The following is a 26,597-nucleotide window of genomic DNA, read 5'->3' on the forward strand; positions in this document are numbered from 1 at the left end:
TTGAGGATCCTTATTCGGCAAAAAAGCTAAAGAAGAGTAATTTGCTTGGACCTTACAACCAGTATCTTTCTCAACCGGGATTAAAGATACCTCGAACAACCTTTAGACGTTGGCCGCAAAACCCGACGTCTACTGCTTTGCCCTCGGACGACCGCAGCATGGAGTTAATTGGTAATGACGCGCGACCGAGCAGCAGCTTTTCCATTGGGACTACCCGAAATACTTGCAGAAGATGAACAAGAAGGCATCGGAGATTACCTTACGGCTTTCGATTCTGAGGACTGTGAGTGCTGGTAACGAAAAAACTGATGAGCAAGATAGGGGATCTGCAGATGTGCCCCTATACAGTGGAGCGCATATCACTGTGGGAGTCAGCATGTTGTTAATTATTACGTTTGCCATTCGACACAGTCGATCTCCTGTTAGGAGAGGGAATCGCAGTAAATGTAATCTTCCCTGTCACAAGCATCACAGCTTTGTGCATCTTGGTGGACTGTAAAAGAGGCCAGAGTATGTATGTTTGTAAACTACCTAACAGGTATGAGAAGGATTAATATGATGACATACTATTTTAACTAGTAATGAGAACTCATTTAACCACAGTTAGAAGTTATAAGGGTTCATTTTCTTTGTCATTTCCAAGTGTGGTACTGTGCAAATAGAAAAGAAGTCAAAATAGTGTTAATAAACATGTATTTACAGTAGTTGCAACAACTCTTTGAAATACTGTCTCGGAATAAATGATTACACTGTATACCCTTACTTTACACCAAATTTATATCACTGGTTTCGAAAAAAATAACTCTTGTTATTTGCTCTTTCTGTCTGGTGTGTCAGAAGTTTCATCCAGAAAACCATCAAGAAAGATGTGCATGTTGTATATGCTTTTAAAAATAATTTAATTGTATTTGTTACATCAGCAGTAAACCACCTCTATTTGATACCCTGCTGTATAATGGTTAGTCCCTATCATAATTTGGGAAATGCCCGGGTGGAGTACTAAAATTCAGTATGCATGCTTCCCATTTCATGTGTATAAGTTTTTGTGTATATGTTGCATCAGCTTTGAAAAAAACTTAAAAATACAGACATTCTGAAAGAAATGTGGTTCCTGTTGCTTCTCAACAATTGTGTTCTACTGATTTCAAATGTTGTTTGGAATAGTTTTTGAACATATATAACATAAATTATATTAGTTTCAGTGCTGAAAAGATGTCAAGAGATTTTAAGTTTGCACAATTGCGGGCCAGATTGTCTGTGATTTGAAAAGTTTTAAATGTATACTTAAAGTATACTTTATTTTCTAGGCTGACCTTTATGCAAATTTCAAGGTTTAGAAAAGTATAATTGAAGTAAATTTTTTCAATTTAAGTATAAATAAAGTAAATTTACCACAATTTGCTCAATATACTTCATTTATCCTTTTTTTGTTGAAGTCTAAATTAAGTATGCTTCAAATGTACTTCATTTCTTTAAAGTACAAAAAAGTATACTTGAAGTATACTTTTAAGTATACTGAAATTCTGCAAGGGATATTAGATGAAAATTAGACTGAATATATAGTTAGCCAATAATTTTATAAAGCAGTTTCATTTCAGTACCGGTAAGGGTTTTTTAAACCTGGCAACAACGCTCTTGTCGACACATCTGCCCTCTAGAAATTGACAAGCCTGCAACGTAATCAGAAAGATTAGATAATCCACTCTCGTTTTCACACACTCACATTCATCCCTGACTCGGCATCTCGTAAGATTTCGCAAAATCAAGGTTTACTGTACTGATTCACAGAGCTGTGTGTCGTAGTATTGCAACGTACTGCTAAATGATCTTTTTATGTCAATAAAACGAACTATTGACCTCAAAACATAGCTCCTCAACTGTGGCAGTTATTGTCGTCCACGGAAACAACATCCGTGACAGCCGATTACGTGACCTAACAAGTTTCCCATTTATCGCGCGATAATTTATAATTTATCGCGCGATAATTTCCATTTATCGCGCGATAATTCCCATTTATCGCGCTAAAATCTCCATTTATCGCGCGAGAATTTTTCATTTGTCGCGCGATATTTTGATTTTATCGCGCAAAAAAATAAATGTCATGTCCCCCTATGGGCCACCGTAGTTAAGGATAAAATTGAATCTCATCGAAATTATATTTGATCAATGATATCCATAATGTTCGCCTAACAAAGTATATTCTACATACAAGGCTAAAAGATTAGGAAAAAATTATTAAAATGTTCGAACCAAACGTTTTCTGCTGATTGCTATCATCAGGGTTGAAAATAATAACCGTCTACACATACAAAGATATCTTATGCGATTCCCGATGGGAAAAGTTTGGGGATATAATTAATTAAGAAATAACTTGTTTGTTCATACAACAAGCACCTTACTCCACTATCAGGGTTATATTCTGCATCTAAATTCACCTTTTTTACCTCAAGTTCCATGACAGGTTGGGGCTTGATTTTATCCCCTCTTACAGGCCTGTGCCATAGTTGTAAACTTGAAGTGCATGCCTTAGCTTGTGTCATATCAGAGTCATTTTCCAAGTCCTTGATATCTTGACAACAATACAAGCTGAACTTGTATTGTTCAGCTTGTATCGTACAAGAAGATCAAAGGATTTTAGGAATTACTTTTCGAAATGAAATGTTGATGAAATGATTAATAGTTTTTCAACTTTTCATTTTAAAGAGTTCTTGAATATGTTGTGTCTGGTCGTGATAAAGATGTTGTGGATCCCGATAAAAATCTGTTATACACGCGTTGGAAGGAGAGACAAGAACAACTCGCTCAAAGTGATGCGATGCCTGAGGAAAGAACTGTTGAATTTCCATCAGCTGGATGGTCTACAAATTTGCAACGCATGCCATTATTCACAAGGGCAGAGATGGATTTACATATTATTTTCTAAATCTGGAAAAAACTTGGACAAAAATAAACAGAATCATGCGGTTCCAACAAGCATGAAAAAGGCAAAAACATTTATTGTTGATGAATATCTGAAGGACTTAACTTGCGCAAGTGACGACCATTATTTCTTTTTTAAATGCTTGTGTTACCATAGTTTCAAAAAAAATGAGCCACCCCATAAATTACAAGTTGCACTTTGTTTAGTAACTGGAGCTGTTAAATATGCCTCATGTACATGTGTAGCAGGAACTGTTGGTTTTTGCAATCATGTGCTGGCTGTTATGATGAAACTCTGTAAGTTCAGCTTGTATTGTTGTCAAGATATCAAGGACTTGGAAAATGACTCTGATATGACACAAGCTAAGGCATGCACTTCAAGTTTACAACTATGGCACAGGCCTGTAAGAGGGGATAAAATCAAGCCCCAACCTGTCATGGAACTTGAGGTAAAAAAGGTGAATTTAGACGCAGAATATAACCCTGATAGTGGAGTAAGGTGCTTGTTGTATGAAGCTAGGAAAAATTTGGGTACACAGGCATCTGATGAGGCTTTGTTAAAAGACAAACTTCAAAAGATCAACCCTAAGTTTTCCCTGTCTCAAATTATGTCTACTGGTTGTACCAACTTACAGGAAACAAAATTTGGAAAATGTCCAAGTGGCTCCTATGCAAGTTACCAGTTACAGTTCACAGAGTCTAATTTTCAAGTTTTCTGTAATATTGACTCAATGCCAAGAGTAGACTGTCATAATGAACAAAATGCTATTTCTGTATATCCTCCATTTCCTTTGCAACAATCTGAGCCATATGAAAAGCCAGATGATTTAAGAAGCAGCCAGGAAGCACTCCTGGAACATTTGATTGTTGATGAGGTAAAGCTTAATACCATCGAGAAGAAAACAATTGAACAAGTAGCATCAGAAGAATGGCAGGCAGAAAGAAAATTTCGGTATACAGCTTCTAATTTCTATACAATTTTAAAAAGGCAAAGGAATCATGACACTCTAGTAAACAATCTGCTTCATCCCAAACCATTTACTGCCAAACAAACTGCACATGGGAAAACCTACGAGCCTGTAGCCTTAAAGGAGTATAAAAAATATATGTTTTCAACAAGGAATCCAGTTTCAGTGTTCAAAAGTGGTCTTGTTGTCAGTATGGCCTCTCCCTTTTTAGCAGCATCACCAGATGGCAAGGTCATTGACCGAGGCTGTAGCAAGCCTTTTGGGTTGGTAGAGGTTAAATGTCCTTACACAAAATTTCATGTTAGTCCCTTAGAAGCATGTGCAGATGAAAGTTTCTTTGCAGAAAATGTAAATGGAAAGCCAAGGCTGAAAAGGGGGCATCAGTACTACTTCCAGATACAGGGTCAACTAGGTATTACAAGAGCAAGTTGGTGTGACTTTGTTATCTATACTAACAAAGGCATAAGTATAGAGAGGATCATAATTGATCCTCAATTCTGGGAAGTATTGAATGAAGGCCTAAGGAACAGCTATTTTGAATATTTCATAGCACCAGCCTCTGTAGAGTTCAGTAAGCACTTGAAGGGTTAACTACCACAATCTAATCTTGTCATGAGTAAAGAGAATTGTGTCTCATACCTAACTGGATATGTTTAAACCAACATGGTCTGCATAATAAGATAGCTTTGAGGATAAAGCATTTGTAAGTTTAGTACCTCTTTCTTATTTGATTTTAAGATCTTTGGAACTACATGTAAAACTTACATCTTAAAGTGTTTGGGACTGAAAGCAAGCAAATCACATCCTTAGTTTTAGTTGGTTTAGAAAATAGTTAACCTGAGAGATATCATGAAGTTTACATTTATTAAATTGACTGAAATTCTGTAGTGTACCTCAGAGCTCTGTCTAACTCAGTGTTAAGTGGAAATGAGAGGGTCCTGAATGTTACATAAAAAGGCACAGACACTCCACATTTGGTTTACTACCCCAAACAAACTGAGGGGTACAACACTATCCCATAAGTGAAAATTCTTGATTTTGTTGATAGCCCGTTCAACATGTATTCTAACAGAAGCAATTTCTTGAGTCTTGATAACATCTTGTGCTGTCATTTGGCTATTGGAACCTAAAAAGGGGCGAATGTTTAGGGTTACACCCAGTGGGAGTAGGTCTTCAATTGAAAAACCTTTATCGGCCATCACGGTGTCACCATTGTCAAACTTCAACTTCAGGAAACCACTTCGTTCAACAATTTCACGATCGGAAATGCTTCCACTATATAGCTGACTGATAAAAGTTATAGCTCCACTGGGAGCAATTCCAACTAAGCCTTTTAGAGTTACATGGTTCTTATAGGAGCTGAACAGTTTGGAATTCAACAGAAGGCTGGAAGGCATTTGGCATCTTATTTCCGTACAATCGATTATTACACGGGTGGAAGAGTACTTCTCTTTAAAGCTGTCAGGCATTGTAGCTCTTATGACCTCCCTATTAGGCCATATAGATACTTGACCAAATTTTAAATATATATAATTAATCCAAGAAAGGAATGTTCTGCTTACTGTCGATTGTGAAATACCAAACAAGTGAGCCAGATGTTTTTCTGAAAATCCTCTTCTCAGTCTGCACAGAACAAAGAAGAACTCCTCTCTGGGTTCTAAGCTTCTTTGTCTACCTATGCTAGTACATCCCTCTGGTTCCTCGTTTCCACCATCGTAAAACTCCTTTTGGACAGTTCTTTCTTTTGATGAACAGTACCTGATGTTTTCTCCTTTTGATCCAGTATTTAAAAATTCAAACACAGCATTAAATGTTGCTAAGTTAGGAAATCCAGTATAAAAGGCAATGTCCTCGTCGGTAGTAAAATTGCGTGGTTGAAAAAGGCGGGAATCTTTAAGATTCAACTGGCGTTTTAATACCTCTATTTCAGCCTTTAACTTCGCATTTTCGAGTTCAAAACCTCGAATACTTACAAGTTCTTTAACTTCACCTATTTGATCTCCACACGAATTTAAGCTGCTTTCCACATCAGGATAACTAATAGCTGCCGATGAAGTACAGGTTTCAAAAGTTGCTTTAGCTGCATTTGCAGTTGTTTGACTTTGACTTTGAGATTGTTGCAACTCCTTGTTTGAACACCCTGTTATAGAAGAAATATTGCGACATTTAGGAGGTGCTCTCTTTTTCGGAGAACCTGCTTTGGACCACGAAAATCGAGATGGAATTACCCCTGCCTTCACATAAACACGCTGACCTCCAACAGCTTTAACCGAGTCCTCGGGCTTAAAATGACGAGAACAGACCTTCGTGTTTTCGCTGACTCTAAACTCTTTTCCTTCGTCTCGACGAATGGCATGGAGCCAACGCTTTTTTAGGATAGTGTCGTCCGGAAATTTAAAGTAAGAAATTTTCTCCCCACTTTCGTTTCTGTGCTTCTTTTTGGTACAGTTTGGCACGCAACAGTTTTGCGGCATTTTCAAAACCTGGCGCTCTTCACATCAGGCGGCCATTTTTATTTACTTGGCCCAACTAGCCTCGTTTTCAAGTTAAACGCTCCCAGTCTCTTTTCGTTCTGCATAGGGTGTATACAAACCCCGCAAACTTTAAAACATGTTCTCTAGTGATACCTGCGAAAGTATTCAGTATAATTTCCGGTAAGATTTTCGCGGACAATCTAATCGATTTCTCTTACATTGCGTGCTGAGACTGAAACTTTTCACCTCAAGCAAATCTCCGTCACATGGCCCAAACAAACATAGCGAGCAACTGAGCTATTAGTCTATGTCCGTGTTAAAACACACGAAAGGACTCTAAAGTACACTTCACTCTGATTGGGTAGAAAAACACAAAGATTTTCTGGCACCAATCAGATGCCAGAACGACTGCGACCGTTTGGAACTAGTCTTGTAAGACAATGTCCCCAGGGGCTCTTCGTGCCCTAACTTGAAATCTACCCACAGCCTCTGGGTCTCCGAGGATGATTCTGGAGATGCAAGAGTATCATTTAACGCTTGAAACCATTGGGTAGATTTTTTGAAAATACATTTGCGGCCTCTGCAGTTTGGAGTTCTTTAAGTATGAAATATCAGCAGTAATCAAGTCCCAAACCTTAGGTAGACCTTCGCGGGTGTCCATCGCAAAAAACACAATTTCAACGCGCTATTCGAATCATCCTCATTATAAATATATATCAATAGAAAGGTTATGAAATGCATTGATAATAATGTTGATGATTATAATGATAATTTTAATATTATTAGTCATAATATATAAAGGCGGTGTAACATCAGCGTGAACTATGTATTAATATAATCCCGGGATATCTTTACGATGGCAAAGTTGCTGCTCGTAGTTATTATCATAAACTTAAAGAGTCTAACTTGTTTACAAAGGAAAGAAAAAGTACGACGTGAGTGTGTGCATCCTGTATTGTATTTTGAACCGCGAGTATCAATCTTTGGGACAAGATTTTCTCTCCAATTGGTTTATAACCTTAACTATATTAAGTTGATATATTTAGTAGATATTACCAGTTTGTTTTTCAACTCACTCGATAGCGGCGTGAGTAAGTCCCATGTTCAATACTTTTGACGCGAAAAGGTGTTGGCGGCTGTTTGGCATTGATAATGATGACTCATTTTCTGTTTTTCTTTACAAGACTAAGATATAACGGACTCGTCTGACCAGATTCCCTATTTGAATTTTCATTAACAGTTTCTTTATTACACGACTCGGGCAGTCAGAGGGCCAATGACTAAAATCAACCAATCAAAATGCTCTATTGCCGGTCAATATTCTCTCAGTATTGGACCGGGCACTGTTCCGAATGGTCCCGAATGATACCGCACTTGTGTCCCTTTGAACTTCAGTTGAATAATAAATTTCTTATTAACCAAGCTTGCTCGGGACCGTACTGGAAGAATATCGGCCCTCGGTCTTTTTTGTACGGACCGAGCGCAGCTCGGTCCGTACTGTCAAGACCTCGGGCCGATATTCTCCCAGTACGGCCCTCGCGCTTGGTTAATAAGATATATGTATTGTTTTAAGGCATAGAATGTGCAGTTCCTGTTCCGTCAACTAATGAGCTGTGACAACCACAAAGGGAATCTTTTCAGCAATGAAAGCACACCTACGAAAGTACAGAGGTCAATTATTCCCACTGAAATTTTCTTCATTTTCCCAAAGTCTTACAGAATTTAAACAAATATTTAAACTTGTCATAACGCAGTAACCTCTACCTTAGTTTCACTCTCTTCTTATTCTCGTTGCCCTATCTCAGTTGGTTGACGGCGTCCCGAAAGAAAACTCAACTTTGTAATAACATTATTCCGCAATCAAGCCAGGGCATCCTTAGGCAGCGCAAGTGAAGGGCTTTCTTACCAAACAAGATCTTTTCTCCCTTTTCACCAGCCATCTTTCACTCAAATTCTAGCAGCTATGACGCAGTTGATTCACAAACTTCTCGGGTGCCTATTACCTTGCCCGCAAAACCGATAGTTATTGGGGTCAGTTGCTTTTATAAAATATCCATAGGTTTATCAATTAGATTCCTGACCGACCAGAGCGCGTGTAGTATCTCAACTTAATCATAAAAGTCATTGACTCCTTAGTCTTCGTCCACTAGATTCGAGATTTTCGTTCAGCGCACGAAGTTAGAAAATTAGATTATTACTATAACTTGAAAGGCATCCTTAAACTGATAGGAGCTGTTGGATGATAACTTTGCAGTCAATATGCAGTTCATCAAAACCGTACTGACTAGCATCTTTATGTAGCTTGAAAATAATGTGACATTTTTTAAATATCTATAAAAAAATCTATATCCCTACGAAATCTATCTTGTTTTCAATTGTACTGTATGCAGATCTCACAGATAGCTGTACAATTGAGCTTCATAAAATACACAATGTAGTTTCAAATCGTTACATCTTTTACAATTCTGATTCGGAATATTTATCTTAGTTTACCACTGCCTCATCATAATTACACAACTGCGCTGAAATAAGTTAATTAAAACTTCCTTAACGATATGGCTAAACGCCTTACAGTTTTTTGACAATCCATACTCGTCCACTTTAAAGTGAGTGCAATGCAAACTCTCTTCCACACCCTATAAAGCAAAGTTATCGATTTCAGCCATGCTTACTGTGTTGCAATAGGTTTAACCAAAATAATCATGTCTAAAACTAAAGTTCGGTGAGTTCAGTTACGAATGCTGTCGTCGAGTCACATAGCTTATAAATTTCGCTCCTTTCCCCAGGTATCAATGTGAATATAAAGGCAAGTTTCTCCGACCCGTGATTGCTTTCCAACTATTTCAACCGTTTGATGTCTGAATATCAGCTGAATATCAGTTGATAAATGTATCTTAAATTTCAATCGTTCTTCAATTCATATCTGTTTACCTCTTTTGTTACATGCTCAACAAAATGTTCCTTAAATTACTTGAAGACTAATGCCCTCGCTGACCGCTACTGCGGGCTACACCGGCTTGTTAACCTTTTGTGAAGTGTCAGTAAATTATTTCACAAGCTCCACGTTTGTTCCGTCTGTCATAGTTTTTTGGTAACTGATGATAAAAACAAGTTTGATTTTTTGTCTTTGAAAATTTTACTGATACCTATTTGCACCAAATTTCGCTCGAAGAAATGAGTTATTGACCAAGTTTGCCGAGTTCTTTTTTTAGCCTTTTTATGGACCGAGACGAAGTCGAGATCTATAGAAATGCTAAGAAAGAAAGAGGTTAATAACCAACTTTATTTTTCATTCCACTTATTTATTCGTGTCTTTCTCGTTGCCATGTTCCCACCAATCACGTAGCTCCTTTTTCTGCTTTTAAAAGCACACACAACCCACAATTCCCCTATTTGCTCCGACGAAGGGCTAACGCTCAAAACGTCAGCTGTTATAATCGTAACGGTGGCCAGTTTACCATTTCAACCTTATTTTTCTCAGTTCGTGAGCGGGCGGCATTCTACAAATCGTGCGATCTGATTGGTACCGAAAGCGGTCAGTATTCTCCTATCCGGGCATCTCTCAGCGGGCGGTATCCGTTTCGTGTTGAGCAGCTATCCAGAACGCTGCAATTTTTCATAAATATATCGAGTTCGGGCAGCATTTTTAAGAAGAGACTTCGGTCACGACCTTTTTCCGATAAATAATACTAGTTCTCCCTTCTTTCTCTCTCTCAAATCACTCTGGTTGTTTTTGTCTAGTTTTGCGGTGAGAAAGTTGCAATTATGAACAAAAATAGTACAATCAATGAATTAATTACATCCAATTTGAAATCACTGGTGAATGAATTAATTACATTCAATTTGAAATCACTGGTGGTCCCTTTAATCTGATTGGCTGTAATTAGTGCGATTTATTCACAAATCGCTCCATTTTTTACTCTAAATGGCATCATTTTACGCTTGACTGAGTTTTTGACACATGACGTCAAAGTCTTACTGTTTTGCATACAAAATGAGATGTAAAATTGTTTCCGGTTCCGCTTTTTATTAAAAAACCGGCTCAGTACTGTATCAGTGAAATATTTGAATTGACCTGTATTTGGGCGAATTCAAAATGGATGTAGTAAAGTGGTAATTGAACTTCGTGTCGTGCAATTGTGGTCTGAAATCATACTTGGGATTTCAAATCACGGGCATGATTTCAGCCCAAATTGCACTCCACTCAGTTCAATTACCATTATAAATCGCACCGCCGAGAGCCCATCAGAGTGTAAGGATTATATCAAAATGGATGAAAAAAATATTCTTAGGGAACATTGTTAAAAGTCAATCGGAAAAATCAGCAGGAAAATGATGCTGTGTAAATGATCTTATACTTCGTGCTCATTAGTGTTCATGAAAGCCAAAAACGGCAAAAAAAAAAAAAAAAAAAAAAAAAAAAAGAAGAAAGAGGCAGGTGGGCGCGAACAGAGAGCTTTGGTTGAAATAGCCAGGTATATATAACTTACACTGTTGGAAACGCTGTTACTAACGATTGATTTTTCTTCTCGAGTATGACACTGACGCTTTTGCATGTTTTACCAGTTTTTCCATGAATTCCTACTTGCTGCTGAAAGTCTTTTCTTAAGTAGAGCTTATTGTTAGGCTCGTTTCTGTGAGGTACAGAAACGTCAGGGTGAGTAAGAGTTACCCATATGAGATATGCAATGTAATCTACATCGCATGAATTCCAGTAGCTCTTCCCTCTCTTAACCGGTAATACATGCTTGCGAATAATTTTCCCTAGTTTACCCTCCATACCGCGCCCGATATCGAATGGGTATCGAGGGGATTTTATATGTATCACGCCTCTGTTTCTTTTCCTCGTGGTACACTAAGCAATGGGGCATTCCGTCTACGCATGCGTTAAACCTTTTGGAATGAAAGAATCCTGGCGCCATTTTGATTTCTCGAGCTTGCAATGGCAGGTTTCTCTGGGTGATCTGTTACTCTTCTAAGGGATATCATGGAACGAGATGAAAGACAGTTAAATACCTACATACATTGCTAACGCTCTGGGTACTTCTGGAGTTTCCTTCGACTTCTCATGAAAACATTTTTTACGATCAAACTACCTAGAAACAGCTAAGAAATAGCAAGAAATTGGCAAATCAACGGGATTAAAATTAACATCAGCTGATCTCCGGATGTTCCCACAAGTGCCAAAGCAATTAAGGTGAGTCTGAAGACCTTAGAATTTGTGTTGTGATAAACTTAGCGTGTGTGTTTTAAGACGATCGTAAAGCAGAAGGCCCCTTTTAACGGGAGAGTTTGATGTTATTCTGAATTTGAATTAGCTTTGGAGTCAAATTTCTATAAATCCTACCAGTGCCCCAACTTAAAAATATTGCTATTAATAGGGTCTTTACCTTTTCTTTACAGCCGCTGAGGATTGCAGTCTTTAAAAAATGTACATCAACGAGGATTAAAACTTTATTGCGAGCAGTTTTGGTGCATTTCAACGTAGCAAATTATGGTAGTTTTTCCAAGTCATAGATCGCAGTAATCGTCTATGGGATATGCCGTTCAAGTCTGCTTTAGAGGTATTCCTGGAGTCCATTTCATTGTTATAATAGTCTTACCTTGTAGATCTTCTTTTATGGTGTTTTATTTTATCATTTTTTATTACGTACGATGTTTTTGCCCTTCGAGTGAGTGTTCCGGCAGAAAATTGACGAAAACTTTGTTTTAGTATAATTTTTTTGCCCCAACTCAAAAATATGTTAAGCGAATACTTTATTTATCCCTTTTCCGAGCTATGCAAACTCCTTAACCAGAAAAAATGCGTGCTTTTCGCCGCAAAGCTTTATTTTAAACGTATTTGCGGTAGAAAATGGCGTGTACGTTTCGGTTCTTCAGTGGAGTTTTCGAACGACCCCAAACACAGGCAGCCCAAGCTCACTACGAGAAAAGCGGACGTGACTCTTACCGTGTTGCGTAACGTTTTATATTTAGAAAGGTTTGTATGGGATGTTATCGGTTTGCCTTAAAAGAGAGAAAAAAATGTCTTGTTTTGAAATATAATGGGCTCACTTTATTGCCTTGTTGTTTTCTTTGTTGATTCCGAACGTCTCAGGCCATTTTGAAGCGTTTTCGGCGAGTTAGCGCTATGTTGGTGTTCAACTGCTAAAAGAAAGACAAGGCCGGAAACCTATTTTAGAAGCGTCCGTCGCCCGAAGCGAATAATTCCGCCAAAAAATTTCCACCAGTCTCGATTCCTCCAGAAAATCAAAGCAGAGATGTTGCAGTTCCATTTTCCATTCACTCGATTCACAATTCCTCCCCCAGATCTTTCACTAGCGATACTTTTCTCTCCAGATCGATAGGCTTTCCCATTTCGAATTTGGCTGGTCTAAACGATCACTGTCCCTTCGCCGATCGCACAGTATGTTGGGTAACAAAAATAAGCCCGGCGAGGGTAGCCAGCGGCCTGCAGTCCAAAAACAAACCCGTTAGCTCCCCTGGTCCCCTCGAGAGGTTTTGTCAAGACCGCATTGTTTTGATCGACCAATCAACATCGAATGAAACGGGTTTGTTTTTGGACTGCAGGCCGCTGGCTACCCTCGCCGGGCTTATTTTTGTTACCCAACATACTGTGCGATCGGCGAAGGGACAGTGATCGTTTAGACCAGCCAAATTCGAAATGGGAAAGCCTATCGATCTGGAGAGAAAAGTATCGCTAGTGAAAGATCTGGGGGAGGAATTGTGAATCGAGTGAATGGAAAATGGAACTGCAACATCTCTGCTTTGATTTTCTGGAGGAATCGAGACTGGTGGAAATTTTTTGGCGGAATTATTCGCTTCGGGCGACGGACGCTTCTAAAATAGGTTTCCGGCCTTGTCTTTCTTTTAGCAGTTGAACACCAACATAGCGCTAACTCGCCGAAAACGCTTCAAAATGGCCTGAGACGTTCGGAATCAACAAAGAAAACAACAAGGCAATAAAGTGAGCCCATTATATTTCAAAACAAGACATTTTTTTCTCTCTTTTAAGGCAAACCGATAACATCCCATACAAACCTTTCTAAATATAAAACGTTACGCAACACGGTAAGAGTCACGTCCGCTTTTCTCGTAGTGAGCTTGGGCTGCCTGTGCCCCAAAGTACTGTTTAGTACACTCGTAGTACTTTAGGTCTATCGCGCGAAATGCTAGTTGTTTTTATCGAAAATACTAAGCTTATAAGTTTTAGCGTCAAATTATAAGAGCTGTACAAATGCTTTATTTTGACTAAAATCTCTAATAGTATATAGTTTTAGAACTTCACTTACTTGCATAGAGAAGTAAATATTTATTTATATGTTGTCTATGGTCTGAAGCTGAATATGGGACTTGAAATAATTTAACAAGCATACATGTTCTTGAAATGTGTTGTAAACCTTGCATTTTACTCATAATGTGTATGCCTGAGACCATGTTTTTTGCTAATTATTTCACCAATTGAATAAAACACCTGCTGAGCAACATACTTGGAAAATGTAGAATTATGATGTTCGATACATACAGTAGCTGTATCAGGTCTAAAGTAAAGTTTTCAGAGTTTACTTTAGACCTAGTACAGCTATGTTTGATCCCTGCAACTGCGTTCCCCAGTCTCTCACTACCATCCTTTCGACGTATCGCACAAAATTGCGGGCATTTCCAGAAGAGCTTGAGGCTATAATGCCTCCTTGGTGGCCATGTCTGTGACTTTCAAAGAGGCAAATACTGGCATTCCTGAAGCATAACACCATTGTCTTGTCTGGGGGCACAATCAGGACTGCACCAAATGTTGGATGCTGGCAATGGTAGTTTGCAAGACAAGATTCAAGGTCTTCAAAAGTGAAAAAACCCAGGTCTGCAATTACTTCAATTTTCTTAAATTCTACATTGTTGTACTGAAGGACCTCTTTGACTTCCAGGTTTGGTTGTTGCAGAGGCACATGAAACAAACTGTAAATATGATTTCCCTTGAGAATTAGCTGGCTGTAGAGAGGAATTACCTGTGATAGATCTTGAAGTTGTTGAGGAATGAAAATTTTACCTTCAAGAAAATGGCATCCAGTTAGCATAGCAATAACTGTACAGGCATTACTTCCAATCAGACTCCCTGCTATGGTTGATTGGCAAAGATTTGGCGGCAAGAGCCACTCAGTCACATCCACATGCTGGTTTGTGGTTATAGTTATTTGGTATGCTGGAGCTATAGTGGAGTGTCTCTCCATGAGTAGTTTTCCCTGTGCCATGAGCAGTTGCATCTCGAGAAACTATTGCCTGAATTCACTGTGCAGACATTGTTGGGACAAAAATCACATTTAACCTGTGAACTGTTTGATCTTTTGAGTCCACAAAATGGGATGGTGGCATTTTCTGCAGTGTGGAGGGACCTTAGTGGTAGTTTCACTGGTGTTGGAAGCAGCTCTTGTGAGTCTTTGGTTATTGCTGGAAATTGGTAATGGTTGTGAAGTTGGATTAAGACTTGCAATTTCATGATTAAGCTGTCTTATAGTATTTTCAAATTCATCTAGCTCCATTTCTCTTGCAGTTGTAGTTTCAGTTGGTGAATCTAACCTTGAGTCAGATCTTTCATTTTCAATGTCCTGGCTCACAGCTGGTACTGGTACTTCAGCGCTTGAATTAGGATTAAGAATTGCTTGTTTTGCAGTTTGAAAAAGTTCTTGAACTTTCTTTTTCAGGAAGTCCTTACATAAGGGACATGAATTTAAGCCATTCAAGCAGGTATTGTGGAAGGAATGAAAGCAACCTGTTAAAACTTTCCAGTCATCATTTTGGGCAGACATCATACATTCAGGTAAGTCACATTGCTTAGCTGCATCAGGTTTAACCTTACTTTGATACCCAAGAGGTAAAGCAGTACTTTTGATGGGATTGTTGGCACAGATTGTTGGAAATTTTACTTGAGTAGTTGTATTTCCATCTGATGAGAGTGAGCTATCTGGTGTTGCAGCAATTCTAAGTACTTGAGCACATTTGAGTTTGAGAAACTGTAGTTGGTTCTGGGAAAATGAGAACTGTGATGGTGATGTGAAAGCTGATCTAAAGGTAGCTTGTTGTTCCTTAGATTCAAAAACTTCTTTGGCTTTATTTCTTAATTCATTGGCATTGTCAGAGGGCTTCATTTGGGCACATAGAATGCTGTGGGTATTTTCAACAGGATACTCATCAAAAATTGTTATGTAGTTACAAAGAAGTTTATAAAGTTGGGGTGAATGCTTTCCTCAGTGTGAGCACATGTTAAGCCAGACAAGTGGAGCTTTGTTGTAATGACAACGCTTAAGGCAGGTGAACATAATCCACATTCAAATCATCGCTCTGAAGTATTCTGAAAAAGTATTAAGTTTAAAAGAAATGCTGTAAATAGAAAGAACTAGGGTTATGTAGTTGTCCAAAAGATTAAAAAGTGTTCCATACTCGGTATCTTTAAATCACCAAAACTTTTTCGTCACAGATTCTCATATTGATGTCCATCCTCCGTAAACGATTTCTAAGAGCAAGCTGATCCTCCAGGGTTTTGGATTGTCTGCCAGTTTTGTTCAAGTAAAAATGCTTTCATACACTGTTTTGAAAAATGGATGGAAGGAAGTAACAATGTGTTTTCTACTGTTAAAGGATATGTGGAGAGGACCTAGCATTGGAATCACATAGAGAATGGAGGGCTGAGAAGACAAGTTTGATGGCAAACTTTGCTCATTGTCAGAACCAGTGAAGGATGGATAAGAATATGCCGAATGATCTGATGCAGCTTGAGGGTTTTCACAGTTAACTTGATGAGGTTGCTGATAGCTGATAAACTTCTTCACACACTGATATATTATATGGTAGCAGAAAAATTGACTTGGCCAATCACCAGGCTGAAAAATAATGAACTGTTTTGCATAATCAGCCAAACCAGCACTAAGTGCCATGTTATATGCTGTATTAAAGTCCTCTTTGGACTTAAGTTGTAACTCCACAAAGTCAACAAGGTGTAGGTCATCCATTTTTCTCATTGTTTTCACATTGTCGTTTTCCGAATACTGATGGGTGTTGAGTCACTGGTGTTGAAGTTCTGGGTTGAAAAAAGCCTCGGTAAGCCAGTTTGGCATTACAGAAGCGTATGAACTGCTCATGTTTTGCATAGATCATGCAGATGTTATAATTTGTAGGCATGTGTTTATACTGATGCCATATAGATCATGCATGATACTGGCTTGCAGCACACTAAAAGCAGGTATGTTTTTAAAAGCTTTAACGACTATTGTAAACATTGACTTTGCTTCAGATGCCTTATCTCTCTGTGGTCTTTGTTTGGTGTGAATTGAGGTGAAATCATCTATAATCAGGACTAAAAGCCACTTGTTTTCAAGTGCATCTTGAATAAAATGTTTGAATGATTTGCAATGATTTTAAGACAACAATTTAGCAATGGTGTTCACTGTCCTTCTAGCACGAGAGAGACCCATAATGTGTTGTGTGTCCATACCTTCTTGATTTAGATTACAACTCCTAAGGTAAAGGGCATGGTCAGTTTGAAATGCATTGCATGCCTGACTCAAACAGTAGCAAAGATTGTAAATAACTGACACAGCCCTTCTCTTATTGAAGTTAATACGCTCTGTGGAGTGCCTTGCTGATGTAATTTTATCAAGAATGGCCTCAGAATTCTCTGAACATTTCAGGCTGGTAAATGTGGATTCCCTTGTTAGCAATTAACTCGCTGTATATTTTGTTTTTGACCAAGCTGAGTTCTTGCTTTATGTCACATCTTACAGAAGACATGGAAGAATAAAACTTATTTCAGACATGCATAATGTTCAAAATATGGCTTTCAAGGGTTAAATATTGTCAAGAGTTGACCTTGTTGTAATGCATTAGATGAAGATTCCTGTCATGTACATGGAACTAAATTTGCTTTTATGTACAATCACTCTTTGAATTTAAATGGATGGTAGCTGTTGCTTTTCTTATGTGAATCAGGTTGTCTTTCAAAAGTAGCCTTTGTTTCCATTAATTCCTCATGAAGGGAAAAAGCATTGTTGTAAAAAAAAAAGGTCAACACTAGGCTTACATTAATCAAAAGCCAGGTTACAAAGCTCAGTACATAATCAACCTTAAATACTGCAACTATTGGTTCAACTTGTTATTTATTTCTTTGAACAGTGAACTATAGACTCTGGATGAATTAATGCTTGGACATGTATTTAAGGTGGCTACTGTGTACTATTGTTTGTACCATTTTACTGGTTTTGGTAAAATTATACATGTCTGGATTTTAATTCAAATGTATCTTTATTTAATTTTTTATTTCTTTGTTTTATCAGTTAATTTGAAGCTAACTCATCTGATTGACATCATCTTTAGAGACTGATGCATGGCTGGAAGGTTACTTCAAAGAGCAGGGCAGAGGTAAATTGTCTGCCTGTCTGTTGACTGATTAATTTCCACTACTGCCCTGCTACTTATCATAGGGCTAGTGATATGAATGCGACAGCAACAGTTTGCTTAGAGTGTGTGTGTGTGTGTGTGTGTGTGTGTGTGTGTGTCTAGCCAAATATTAAATTTCAGAGGCTTGGATTTTTTAATTTCTTGCTCAAAATTAAACTTCCCCTGGGAGCAACTATGGTTGTAAGTTTCTTCTTGCTGGTTTGTTGTTTATACATTATTTAGTTTTGAAGACCTTTTATCTCAAAATTTAAAATGACCCTTTGATGTAAAGGTTCCTGGCATCACAGTTTTGTTTATTATTAAAGATGGTGTCTACACTCAACTAATTAATTACACTTTTCTACTGATTACAGATGAAAGTGGAATAGATTACAGTATGGAGAATATGCATACTGATGTTATGGTGTAAAGGGCTAATACTGTAGCAACTTTCCCAGAAAAATTGCATCAGCACCAAAATATGCATACTTTGTTTAATAATCTTAGCAGGTAGGGTATTAACTTTCAGCTGAGAAAATGTGAGTTTAAATTTAAAACAGTACCAACACTCATGAGATGAGGTTATATACTTTGGTTATCCATGGGTGCCTCCAGATTCCACTCTCCTTTGAAAGGAGAGTGGAGCTTGAGGTGATCTTGAATGAGAGGGCCACTATGCAGATGTAAATTACCCAAACTAGTCTCACCTGTAAAGCCAGTTTTTTCAGATGTTGGCTCAACCTGTTGTTCAGTCCCAGTTTCCTGAGGCTCATGAGTCAAGATAAGGGATGTTTCTGCTAATGAGAAGGCTGGTAAAACATTTTGTGCTACACCTAAGGTCTGTTCAGTGAACGACTTGTTTGTGGAAGCCATTTCTAATTAAGATGCTTTGATCGTTTGAGGTTTGAGATGAAGTGAAGGGGCCCTAATGAATGCCACTTGTACTTTTGAGCATCAAGTAAAGTGACTGAATTAACCTAAAATGACAAAAACCAACTTATGTTGAATTGGATTTCTTGCATCAATGTTCTTTTTTTAAGGGACAACAATAAAAGATAATTTAGACCTTTTGGTATGAGTGAGGTATTGTTGAAGCTGTCCCCTCTCCTCCAGTAATCTTTGTAGAGCACTCTGAGCTTGTCTAAACCAGGTGTAAAGAGTTGCACTATCAAATATTATATCAATCGATTCTCTGCATTCCTCCAAACAAAAAACACATGATCGCGACTGTACACCCGCAGGATGCAATTCTTTAATTATGACTCGCACAGTCTCCTTCTGGACAACAAGACTGTAGTCAGTTCTTAATCGCTGGTGCATTTGGCGATAACCATGCAATAGTGTTCCTGCATGGACAAATGCAACAGATTACTGGACAGAAGTTGACCTAGATGACATTGATGTGATTGATGGCGAATGCTGCGACTGAACAAGCCCCACAAATTGTTTAGAGGAATACAGAGAATTGATTGATATAATTATGTAAGAGCAACAGTTGAAAGTGCTGGTGACATGTGTCAAAGTTACTGTGTTTACATTTCTGTGCGAAATAAAGGATACTTTAAAAGCCTATGAGCATTGTGTAACTACTCGTGTGCACGAAGTAATTTGACCCTATTCGGCCCAAGCTTTTTTTTGTCTTTTGAGACCGGAGAGGGAAGCGAATTCCACCCCCTTCACCTCCGTAACTTCCAGAATATTTGAGCAATGACAATGAAATTTAGAGGGCATATAGTATAGACTGGAAGATGAGCAAACTGATGAAAGTTTATTTCAAGGTTTTAGTGTAACACAACAGTGTAAGTCCTGCAATCATCAAAAAGTTATCACAAAATATAAATAAATAATACAATATTTCCACCGGCTCAGATTGCAGCCTATCCCTTGTATAAATTCAGTACACTTAAAGTATACTTTAAATAGGTGACGAAAGCTTTAAAAAGTATACTTTTTTTGTACTTGAAGTATACTTTAAGCGTACTTACAGAAGTATACTTACACAAGTATACTTTAAAGGAAGTATACTTAATGCATACATGTAAAAACAGCTGAAACAGGTTTAATCAACTGAACATTTATTATTAATATATAAATGTGAGTTATGCAATACAAATCTGATTAAAAAAAGGGGTTTTCAAAAATATAAAACAGCACCTGTGCTCTGATCATTCAAGTTAATTGGAACTCCCTGAATTTGATAATAATGCTGCAAAGTAATATTAATATATATACTTAGAAATATATAATCATGAACAGTAACAATCTGCAGTTTTAATGGCCACATAAACTCATAATAAACTCATCTTTCCTTTAGCAATTATTATAACCAATGTACATTGCAAAGATTAAAAATTCTGTAATTGTCAATCCATTTCTGTATCTAAGACAGATTTTACAACAGGTGTTTTAAGAAGCTATTTTTTCATTTAATCAACAACTTGGAGTGTCCTTTTTTTACTTAGCATCAAGACAGGTAATTTTGTTCCTTAACGCTGTTTTGACCACACCGTTAGATGTCATATCTAGGAACTTCTTTCTTGTGTAACCTACAAAACAATGAGAAAGACTTGGAGAACCTATTATATCAAGAACACACCCAAATATGATCCCTGTAACTACTTTCTTTGGGCTGCTACTTTTCCAGATTACTTAAACTTATAACTTCTTTAACTTCTATTTTTCTATTTATATTTCTATTTATATTAATTAATTAATCATATTAATTTATAGTAATTAATTATATTAAATTAATTATATTAATTTATATATTTAAATTTATATTTATATTCTATTTATATTCTATTTTTCTATTTATATAACTTCTATTTTTCTCTATTTTCTATGATTTTCTCTTTCTCTTTTTCTTTAACTTCTTGTAAGTCACTACCTCTTGTATGTTGTTGATCCCATGCTATTTTCAGTATTACACAGCAAGTAAAGACATTTTTGAGATGGGAAAGGTGATCAGAATTAAGACAACTGCTTTTAGTATTCCTGAACCAATAAGGATAACGAAGAAGGCTTTGTTTTAGCATATTTTAAGATAAATGCTACAAAAGAGAAAAGTTTGTAACAAGCACCACCGAAAAAAGATAAACTTATTGTGGTTACTATTCCCATCTCAAAAACATCAGCTCTAATTTAGTTCTCTATACTTATACTTCGTAGTCGTATAAGCAATAAGCTATTTCAGGGAAACGAACAAAGGCTTTTCATCAATACTGTGTTTCATACAAGCTACTGTAGTGGACAACTGTAAATGCTGATTGGTAACAAAAGCATTATGTAGTCTAAGCAACATACAGTACTATTCGTAAAAGCAGTAAAATGTTGATCATTGATTGACATGTCACTGTTTCTGTGTATGTTAATGCTTACACTTCAAATCACCTTATTGACAACTTCTACAAAAGCTTCTGAAGTTATTAGAAACAAATTTTTGGTCAAAATGTTAAGAATTCGTTCCCAATTGACTGCATTAAGCTGCCCTTTCAAAGACTGGCTCATGCAGTGTAAACATCTTATCATTTACTAAGTATTGTAAAGTATTTATTATACTTACTCAAGATGCTCTCAAGAATGCCTGTATCATACTCCTCCCTACAAGCTCTGATCACAATCATCGCTGAAAAAACAGCCTAGCAGAAAACAGGCTGTTGCCGTTTTTTGGTATATGCTTTCGTAAGATGACTGTCATAGATGTAAACAGATCTTCCTGGTGACAGTTCAATCATCTACAAGCATCAAAATACAGTATGTTTTCATTTAAATGTCAGGTTGATCAATTTTCCCAGGAGTAATGCTCCTACCACTGACAATGCTGTTGCCTAAGAAAAATTGAATGGTTCCTGTTTTCAACAGTTAGGAGCCCAAGGCAATTGTTTTAAGAGCTCAGCCTAGGAGTCATTAAACACAATATTAGATGGGAAGGAAAACTTCAGGGTACAGCCTTAGGCAGCATCCTAATGGAGGCAGCAGGGCCGAGTGGTCAGCGCATCAGACTCGCCATTCATTGCTCCCGGGTTCAAGTCCCACCCTGACCACTACCAGGATTTGTTTCACAGTAGCTCCGAGTTCAAATCCTCACCCACGCTTGTAAATAGTCGACTGGTTTAATCTCTCCAGCCAGTTGGGATTCTTAACAATGTTGTGTTAAATTGGAATTATTGGTTTCAGTTGTCTGCTCATGCAGCCCCACTAGCTACTTAAGCTATAAAAAACTGCGGATGTTAAATATAGAGACTTTCCTTTTACTTTATTCAGGACTGATATACATGGAGGGGGTTCAATTAACACGTTAAAGAACAATAATTCACAAAAAATTGCACTACATACTCGAATCCAGAAATACTGTGATTTAGCTCAGGCAATTTTATAGGTATAGCTGACCAAGTGCTAAATAAAGTGAAGTGAATGATTCTGACATAAGTGCCCCCGGGATTGGCTACTGATAAGTGCATTCATCATTATAAATTTTTTACACACGACTAGGGATGCATTAAATAGATATACGCAGCCAACTGCACTGGCGTAACCTTTTACATGAAATTTACTATTAAGAATGGTAAGGGCAAGTATAAACGGCTAAACAAACTATCAACGAAAAAGAATGGCAGAAACTCAGCACTCTCGCTGAGAACTACACAAGGGTAGTACTTTTTGTCCAGATACATTGCTTGAGTTGTTTTGTCTTCCTTTCTCTGCAGTTCGGTTTCATCGACGACGATAAATTTAACGTTGTCTTCAAGAAATTGCACCAGAAAGTATCCTACGGGGAAACATATAATTCTTATAAACAAAAACTAAAAATCGAATTAAAGTGATCTCGATTCTTAGAACACGAAAGGCAGCCTGATACAGATGTGGTGTTTTTTTCATTAACGATTCTTTCCATTTGGGAGAACTGCATGTAAGTTTCTTTTATAGTGCAAAGCACGATGGAGTCTGCAACAGATTAAGAAAACGCTTTGATAATTTATGGAAAAGATCGGTCTTTATTTAACTTACCATTAAAATGCAATAAAATTTAAGGCTTAGCTGGCAAGGAATGCATCTTTACGTGTGAAATGAACTTGGAACTTAATTGTTTTGTAGAACAATTTCACTTACTTCTTTCACCATACTTGAATGATGGCATTGTTTTCCTTCTATTGTCTTTCTTTGTGTCTCTCACTGTTTCATGAGACAGAGGCAAGATCTAAATACAAAAGGTAAAATACCAACGGAATATAATTGCGAGTCAACGACATCAAGATCACCGAGAGAGAGCTCGATAGGCAAAGTTCGTTCGCGTGCTCGTTTCGCCCGCCAAAACTAAACTCCGTGTCCCGTATGTGACCAAAGAAGGAAAAGTATAAGATCCCGTAATCAAGCCGACTGTACCAGATGTCAGCGGAGTGTGACTGGAGGACGGAAGAAAAAAAAGACGGACGATATTGAGGATCCTTATTCGGCAAAAAAGCTAAAGAAGAGTAATTTGCTTGGACCTTACAACCAGTATCTTTCTCAACCGGGATTAAAGATACCTCGAACAACCTTTAGACGTTGGCCGCAAAACCCGACGTCTACTGCTTTGCCCTCGGACGACCGCAGCATGGAGTTAATTGGTAATGACGCGCGACCGAGCAGCAGCTTTTCCATTGGGACTACCCGAAATACTTGCAGAAGATGAACAAGAAGGCATCGGAGATTACCTTACGGCTTTCGATTCTGAGGACTGTGAGTGCTGGTAACGAAAAAACTGATGAGCAAGATAGGGGATCTGCAGATGTGCCCCTATACAGTGGAGCGCATATCACTGTGGGAGTCAGCATGTTGTTAATTATTACGTTTGCCATTCGACACAGTCGATCTCCTGTTAGGAGAGGGAATTGCAGTAAATGTAATCTTCCCTGTCACAAGCATCACAGCTTTGTGCATCTTGGTGGACTGTAAAAGAGGCCAGAGTATGTATGTTTGTAAACTACCTAACAGGTATGAGAAGGATTAATATGATGACATACTATTTTAACTAGTAACGAGAACTCATTTAACCACAGTTAGAAGTTATAAGGGTTCATTTTCTTTGTCATTTCCAAGTGTGGTACTGTGCAAATAGAAAAGAAGTCAAAATAGTTTTAATAAACATGTATTTACACTAGTTGCAACAACTCTTTGAAATACTGTCTCGGAATAAATGATTACTTACCCTTACTTTACACCAAATTTATATCACTGGTTTCGAAAAAATTAACTCTTGTTATTTGCTCTTTCTGTCTGGTGTGTCAGAAGTTTCATCCAGAAAACCATCAAGAAAGATGTGCATGTTGTATATGCTTTTAAACAAAATTTAATTGTATTTGTTACATCAGCTGTAAACCACCTCTATTTGATACCCTGCTGTATAATGGTTAGTCCCTATCATAATTTGAGAAATGCTGGGGTCGAGTACTAAAATTCAGTATGCATGCTTCCCATTTCATGTGTATAGAGCGTTTTCACTAACGTGACCAAATTTCTTTATCGTCATGGTAACCGACTTCATCCGCCATGTTGGTGTTCCATGATAATCAGCTCTGAGTATTGTGACAGGAAACATTTGGAGCACATTTTACGGTTTTGAGAAGACAATCGTGTAATATTTATATTTTCGTTATCACAGTCCCTTGCCTTGTCATTAGCTGTGGGAACAAAACAGGGAAGAAGTGGTCTAACGTCGAAAAAGTAATGTTTTTTCGTGTCCCACGTGTTCAGTAAAGTCAAGGAGAGTACACCGAAGGACTTACTTCTGAGCGAAGAAGAATGTGGATCTGTGCGATAAGTAGAGATGACATAACTGATGCTTTTAAAAACACGATAGGGTCTGCAGCCGGCACTTCGTTTCAGAAGAAGCTGCGAAAGATTGGGATTGATTCAACATAGACTGGGTCCCTACCCTCCATCTTTAGCATTCAAGTATGCAGGTCCATTGCATCGGGCAATTATTTTATTTTCACTATAATAAAGTGGGTATTCTTTCTCTCCAAAAATTTTTTAACTGTAGATGTACCTTAAGCAGTCTAAAATTTAGGAAACATTTTCAATACACCAGATTTTGAAGACTGATATAAATGGTTTTTCAATTTAGGGACATCAAATTGCATTGTTTCAGGGTGTATACCATAAGCAAGGCATGTAGCAAAGGTGGCAGCAAATACTCCACAGTCACTGCTATTTGTCTGTTGTTGCACAGGGACAACTTCAATGCTAGTAAAATTTGAACATCCAACAAGATTGAGTACCTGCTCTTGTACTTCATTTAGAATAATGTTATGATACAAACTGTCATACAGGTTGACAGTGCCATCTTCACACCCAACTGAGCTTACACATACCCAGTGGGCATTGCTAGTATGCAGAATCTGAATAAATTCCCCAATAACCTGATTGAAGTTTCTAACAGGGACTAAAGTTGGTATCTGAAAGCCCTCCACATCTGGATTAATGTTCATTAGACAAACATGTACTTCATGGATAATATCACAGTCAAGCCAACCATTGGGTGATGAAATCAATTGGTAATGCCCATCATTCAGCTTTGCAAGTGATGCTGACTTTTCTGAAGAGGATTTTGAAACACCAGTTATCACATCAGACGCATTAAAAGTGTCACTAACAACCTTTGTTCAGTTTTTCCTCCTGATTTACACACCATACATTTCCAAGTTGTCATTGCATTGTTCAGCACCTGCTTGAAGTATAAGCAGGGCAAATGAAAAAACTTTCTACCTTGACAAAATGGGTTGTGGCATTTCAGCAGTTTATCTGAACAGTGGCTTCTGTTTGCATGTGCAGATAAAATCTAATTTGAGAGCTTCATCTAAAATATCTCTCGTCTGTTTGCATTTTGATTTTTCATTTTTGGCTGCTGGTGTTTTTAGACACAGGGGACAAAACCACTTGTTAGGTAGTTTTGTAATTTTCAAACAAGATAAATGAAAAGTAGAGATGGGACATGCTTGCTTTGTGCATGTTACCACAGGCCCTCTAGCTGCCAGTCTGCAAAAACAAGCAAAAACAATGGGGATAAGGGGATGAATGAGACAAACTTCACCCAAAATTTCTGGTAGCACACAGTATCTCCAGAAGTGATTAAGTTTGGAAACAACAGAGTGCCAGTGTCTGACATCTAGAAAAATTCTTTCACAGAAGAGATCAATTTGCTCACGAAAACCACAACAAAGTCACAATAAAGCTTTTCAGCAGTGAAGATTTACTGTTGGATTTGGTAAAAGTAGGCATGAGTTGTATTTGTTAATATACAGCTCCACGTCTATATCCTTTAAACAATAGGGGCTTTTGACCTCCCCACATCCATTCCCACAGCAATCACACCTACACAAAACGTCAAGTGTGGCATGTAACCATGGATATTGTTTATTGATAAACGTGCCACATTTCCTTACCTGAAAGTTGATGTGCTTTTCCTTCATGATCTTTTCATAAGTTTCAATAGCAACACTTTCATGTTTACAACCATATTCTGTAGACTTCTGTATGCCTTAAAATAGTCTTTACTGTAATAACTCGTGTCAAGCATCAAAAATAATAAATCCATCGATTCGACAAGAGGCAGGCACTCTGGATCGTATTTTTTGTCTGATAACAAGAGAGGATCGATTCCAACGCAAGAAATCTTCTCTAAATAACGTTTTTTCACGTGGGGATCGAGCGTGTTCGCATAATCTGAGAGAGGATATCCCGCCATGTTGAAAAATGTGGAACACCAACATGGCGACTCAACTTTCCCGCGAAATTTGTGACGTCATGTGCAAATGCTCTATAAGTTTTTGTT

At 37.7% G+C, this 26,597-nt stretch overlaps 2 protein-coding genes, 1 long non-coding RNA gene and 1 pseudogene across 12 annotated transcripts; 2 read left to right on the forward strand and 2 right to left on the reverse strand.

Moving 5' to 3' along the window:
- Positions 1–2,974: 2,974 nt before the first annotated feature.
- LOC148727350 (uncharacterized) lies at positions 2,975–4,770 on the forward strand. Its single transcript, XM_088727522.1, has one exon. It carries the CDS (start codon positions 2,976–2,978, stop codon positions 4,476–4,478), a length of 1,503 nt encoding a protein of 500 aa, XP_088583648.1. The 5' UTR covers position 2,975; the 3' UTR covers positions 4,479–4,770.
- Positions 4,771–4,804: 34 nt separating this feature from the next.
- LOC148727351 (uncharacterized) lies at positions 4,805–6,361 on the reverse strand. Its single transcript, XM_088726474.1, has one exon. The coding sequence runs from the start codon at positions 6,359–6,361 to the stop codon at positions 4,805–4,807; it is 1,557 nt and encodes a 518-aa protein (XP_088582600.1).
- Positions 6,362–11,236: 4,875 nt separating this feature from the next.
- LOC148727352 (uncharacterized) lies at positions 11,237–18,856 on the forward strand. Of its 9 annotated transcripts, none has more exons than XR_015989911.1 (5): positions 11,237–11,558; positions 11,765–11,925; positions 14,284–14,813; positions 15,058–15,173; positions 15,831–15,984. It is a non-coding gene; the product is annotated as an uncharacterized LOC148727352 (long non-coding RNA). The 9 variants fall into 9 exon arrangements; XR_015989918.1 differs by lacking the exon at positions 15,831–15,984 and adding an exon at positions 15,992–18,856 and having other exon boundaries at positions 11,244–11,558; positions 14,284–14,785; XR_015989912.1 differs by lacking the exon at positions 15,831–15,984 and adding an exon at positions 15,992–18,856 and having other exon boundaries at positions 11,252–11,558.
- A 678-nt stretch (positions 18,857–19,534) lies between these two features.
- Positions 19,535–22,982, reverse strand: LOC148727353 (uncharacterized; annotated as a pseudogene). The gene is made up of 4 exons (XR_015989203.1): positions 22,895–22,982; positions 22,339–22,553; positions 21,348–21,519; positions 19,535–20,331 (listed from the first exon to the last, which is right to left on the reverse strand). The product of XR_015989203.1 is annotated as an uncharacterized LOC148727353 (transcript).
- Between the last annotated feature and the right edge of the window lie 3,615 nt (positions 22,983–26,597).

This window comes from Stylophora pistillata, chromosome 7, assembly GCF_964205215.1.
Source record: "Stylophora pistillata chromosome 7, jaStyPist1.2, whole genome shotgun sequence".
Taxonomy (NCBI): Eukaryota; Metazoa; Cnidaria; class Anthozoa; order Scleractinia; family Pocilloporidae; genus Stylophora; species Stylophora pistillata.